This window comes from Impatiens glandulifera, chromosome 6, assembly GCF_907164915.1.
Source record: "Impatiens glandulifera chromosome 6, dImpGla2.1, whole genome shotgun sequence".
NCBI classification, from domain to species: Eukaryota; Viridiplantae; Streptophyta; class Magnoliopsida; order Ericales; family Balsaminaceae; genus Impatiens; species Impatiens glandulifera.
In genome coordinates, this window is record NC_061867.1 from 50525054 (window position 1) to 50529867 (window position 4814).

At 33.9% G+C, this 4814-nt stretch overlaps 1 protein-coding gene across 1 annotated transcript; it reads right to left on the minus strand.

Annotated features, from left to right (window-relative positions):
• Positions 1 to 484: 484 nt before the first annotated feature.
• LOC124943790 (homeobox-leucine zipper protein HDG2-like) lies at positions 485 to 4505 on the minus strand. The gene is made up of 11 exons (XM_047484262.1): positions 4002 to 4505; positions 3177 to 3556; positions 2974 to 3091; positions 2695 to 2886; positions 2577 to 2605; positions 2119 to 2488; positions 1924 to 2025; positions 1434 to 1806; positions 1044 to 1336; positions 868 to 963; positions 485 to 793 (listed from the first exon to the last, which is right to left on the minus strand). The coding sequence occupies exons 1-11, from the start codon at positions 4503 to 4505 to the stop codon at positions 485 to 487; spliced, it is 2766 nt and encodes a 921-aa protein (XP_047340218.1).
• Positions 4506 to 4814: the final 309 nt, after the last annotated feature.

Consider the following 4814-nt stretch of genomic DNA (forward strand, 5'->3'; position numbering starts at 1 on the left):
AAAATACCCAATTAATGTCAATTAGTATTAGTTTATATTTGAATTTTAATAAATAAAAAATATAAATCTGCAATTATCATTTTAAAATAAAATATCATAAAGTTCAAAAGATTTACTCAACTCTATATGAAAATCTCTGTTTAAATTAATTAATTCTATAAAAACTATAAGTGTGAATTCAATTGTAACCATTTATCATTTACTAATGAAAAAAAAATCTTGAACTTCCAATTTTGCAAAATCATCCCTAAGTTTATACAAATATGCTCTTTTCCCCCTTCTTTCTCCCCTATAAAAATAAATTTGCAAAATAAGATATAATACAAAACTTTAAGACAATAAAAATCATATTAAATAAATTCATAATAATATTGAAAAATTCCCAAAACAATAAGTCTTCATCAAATTCCATTGAAATAAAATAACCAAACATTTAACGAAAATATAATTAACTAAGATAAATGAACCATATTCTTCTTAATAGCTAATTCGAAAACCTCGTCTTCAAATTATTCATGGTTTCGTTAACCAAATTGGTAACAATTTGGATATATTCCTCCTTCACCATCGCAGTCGGACAAATATCAACCAAAAACTGAAAAGACGTCGTTACTAAAGAGCCATTGGCCTCCGGACCATCGGGAACCACCACAAAACCGGAGGAAAGCACGGACACATATTCGGAGTCTCCACCGTTCATCGCCATGTTGAGTGATTGAATATCGATTGGGGCAAAAATAAGATAAGCTTCCAAAGGATCCCAATTTATTTCTTGCAAGATTACTACTTCCTCCTGTTTTGATGAAATAATTTTAAAAAATAATAATCAAATTAATCAAATGAAAATAAGTAAATTTGGATACTTACATTCATTTTTAACATTGAGATGTGACTATTGTCGTCTCTTCCAAGAACCAAGCATGAAATTTCTTCGAGATTTGAATGGTTTGAAATAAGATCCCACTTTGCGAAAAATACATTAGTAAAAGTAAGTTATGATATTGAAAATTGGAATAATTCAACTCTTTGTAAAACAAACTTACTTTGCTCCTTGTCTCCTTATTGCGAAGAAAATCAAATACATCTTTTGGCGGGGCAGGAAGCCAAAAGGAATTGGAAGCGCTCAACACAATCCCTAACGGAAGATTAGGATTGGTGGTATTCCGACAAACGATAACTCGAGTTTGATTTGGTACCGGCAAACGCAATGGCACAGCCGTATTTTCGACTAAACTCCAAGGTTTATCAACGGCAGAACTCACTGCCACATTATAGCCTTCTACCATTCTTTGTGCCAACTTAGTGATGTTCCTTTTTGCTACTAAACTTGTGACCACTTTTGATACAAAAAAAAATAATAAATCAACAACTATACAACTATAAATAAATAAGTAAAAAATAACAAAAATAATAATAGAAATATTTTTAATTACTTGTGTCATTATGGGGTAGTAAGGTGGATTGGAAAAAACCGAGCCGATCGGTTTGCTTCCCGAGAATGCTTAGCCAACGTTTGGCACCGAATGCTAATCTGGAATTGACGAGAGGTTTATAAAACACATGAACATTACTGTCGTCCACTTCGACATGTTCTATCCACGTTACTCTTGTGACTCCATTGCCCATAACTTCAATTATGCATCCGGAAGGCCTTTTTCGACATTTAATTTCATCGGCTGATCGAACAAAGTCAACAGAAAAGTCGACTATTCCCCACCTTCCTTCTCCAAATTTCTTGCAATACCTTGCTAACATGTTTTTGCGAGTAGGAACTAAAGGAGAAAGTGCATGCAATTCTACGTTTATCTGACCATAGTAAAATAAAATAAAATAAAATTCACTTCTCTAATTGTGACAAAATAATACTTTTCGAAAAAAATTCATTATTTGAATAAGTTAAATGAAAAAAGATGTATAATTTACCATTTGTAAGGCCCCGTCACGAGTGCCTTCGGTTCCTGTTGACCAAACTTCCATAGTCGAAGCTTTAGCGACAATGGCATGGAAGAATCTCTTCCATTTTTTCTATAATTACGTCAACACGAGAAACATAATAAGCTTTCTTAATAAAACATTATTGTTAATCGAAAAATAATAACTATATGATTAAATGTATACCATATCCAATAAAATATCAATAAGATCTAAGGGATTAATGTAGAATCCTTTGGAATGACGAGAGGACTCGCATTTGAGATTCTCAATATGAGGACCTAAATTGATTTCCAAAACCTTTTTGTACTCTGTCTCGTTCAACTCGTTCAACTCGTTCAACTCGTCACCAACACTTTGAGTCCACATAGGATATCCAATTTGGGCCAATTTATCGAGTTCATCCATCGCTACATTTGCTAGACGCACAATCATATTCTTGTTCGGCTGATCGCCCCACGGATACTTACTAACATTGCTCGAGGGTGGTGCATTAACTATGTCAACTTGTCTCGTTGGTGGCTGCCTTTGCGCGATGTTATGATTCGCCCTTCCACTAAATTCAACAAAGTTATAAACAAATACAAAGTTTTTTTTTAATGGAAATGAAATTAAATGAATGAATGGATTAATTATGAATATACCTAGAGATATTGTTAGTAGTCTTCTCAATCTACAAACAATTGAAATGAAATTAAGATAAACCATATAGACAAATACCAATGAATTGAAATAAAATCAAATCAAATTAAACACTCTTACATGCGCATTATGGGCATGTAAATTGTGCTCGGACAACAATAACTCGCTTGTATTGTCACATGGCTTAGGTCCGCCACAAATAGGACATGTAGTTTTAGCTTTCTCGAGGGCTTCATTATACCTCATAACCTCGAACTTAAGCCTTTCATTATCCTTAGACAATTGAGAGATCACGTTACGTTCATTGGTCGTCTGCAATTAATCGAAATTACAAATATGCATGATTCAAAAAATAAAAATAATAGTTGTATAGTTGTATATATCATATAAATACTCTACCTTAGATTGGGTTCGTTTGTTTTGAAACCAAAATTTAACTTGCAAATGCTCCATTCCTATTTCATGGCCTAAGAGTTGCCTTTGTCTCTTATTAGGATTAGGAATGTTCTTGTAAAAGCTGAAAATTTGTCAAACCAAAAAAAGATGTTACAATTTAATTAATTAAAAGATTAGTGAAAGAGAGGTTTTAGAAATTATTATACCTCTCCAATGCTTCAATTTGTTCACGGCTATGGCGACGGTATGTTTTACGCTTGCGTTTGCCAGTGGTGATAACTTGTTCTTCATTGTGTGCTTCGACCGCCTCCACTTCATCAAATTCTCTTTCGGCCCCCCTAATGTCTTCCCACATTTCTTCCACATCGACGGGGATTTGTCCAATCTCGGGTGGATTATCCTCATTGATTGTGTTCATGCTCATGTTCATGTTCGAGGTTTGTTGGTTGAAATTGTTCATTTGATAGTTTTGTTCTTCTTGGGGTGTGTTCACTTGTAGGCCAAGCTCTTGTAACATGTTTCTGTTTGGGATTTGTGGGTATAGAATATTCATCAACAAATCATCCTCGGACGTGGGCGTTTCTGGCTGCAATATTAAGATTTATGTGAAAATAATATACACAAATAATTAAATTTTGAGATTTAAATCTATCATAAGAGTTTTAAACACACATCAACATAAAATGACATTAGAGAAAATAAAAAATACATCACATTAAAATATATAACAAAAACACAAACATAGAACTCGTAAATCATTTACTAAGAAAAAAAATGTCAAAATACTTCTATTGAAATCATGAATCTTTCTGATTTACTAGAGTTAATACCAAAAAAAAAGAAATTAAAATTATACCTTCTTTAACATTTTTTTTTAAGGATGCAATCATTTAAACAAATTAAATACCATTCCATTTCTTCTCTTATTAATAACATTACTAAATATATTAGTCAAAATATTAAAACACATCTAAAAAAACATTAAATTTAATAAATATAAACAAAACACACCCACAAAAATATATGCATACCTTTTGAAAGCCATAGCCAAACATCAAGTCATCGTATAGGCTATGGCCAGAGGCATCGTTAAGGGCATGGCCAGAAGCATCGATAAGGGCATGGCCAGAAGTCAAGGCACCGTTAAGGGCATGGCCAGAAGACGAGGCCTCGATAAGGGCATGGCCAGAAGTCGAGGCACCGTTAAGGGCATGGCCAGAAGACGAGGCCTCGATAAGGGCATGGCCAGAAGTCGAGGCATCGTTAAGGGCATGGCCAGAAGACGAGGCCTCGATAAGGGCATGGCCAGAAGTCGAGGCACCGTTAAGGGCATGGCCAGAAGACGATGCACCGATAAGGGCATGGCCAGAAGTCGAGGCACCGTTAAGGGCATGGCCAGAAGTCGAGGCACCGTTAAGGGCATGGCCAGAAGATGAGGCACCGTTATGAGCATGGCCAGAAGTCGAGCCAACAAACATGGTCCGGCGATTATTCATGACATGCTTGAAATGTTTTGCCTGTCCATAGATATCCATTCACCATTTAGTAAAAAAGAAAACAAGAAGAAATCTCTATTTTTATTAGATCCATATACATAAATCATATAGATAATTAATCAAAATACAAATAACATAAACTATTACAAATATTATATATATAATGACTCACAAACTAAGAACACTCGATTAAACAGATCGAAATAACCAGTCAAGATCATAAATCTCGGTACAAATAACATAAACTATTACAAATATTATATATATATAATGACTCACAAACTAAGAAAACTCGATTAAACAGATCGAAATAACCAGAAACAAATCTCGGTACAAATAAATAAGAAA

Excerpts from the sequence above, each read along its gene's own strand:
- LOC124943790 (XM_047484262.1), bottom strand. The coding sequence starts at position 4,505 with ATGGATATCTATGGACAGGCAAAACATTTCAAGCATGTCATGAATAAT. Across the intron at positions 3,092-3,176 it reads CAAATTGAAGCATTGGAGAG|CTTTTACAAGAACATTCCTA; the intron begins GTATAATAATTT and ends ACAAATTTTCAG. Across the intron at positions 2,026-2,118 it reads TTGATATTTTATTGGATATG|AAAAAATGGAAGAGATTCTT; the intron begins GTATACATTTAA and ends ACGTAATTATAG.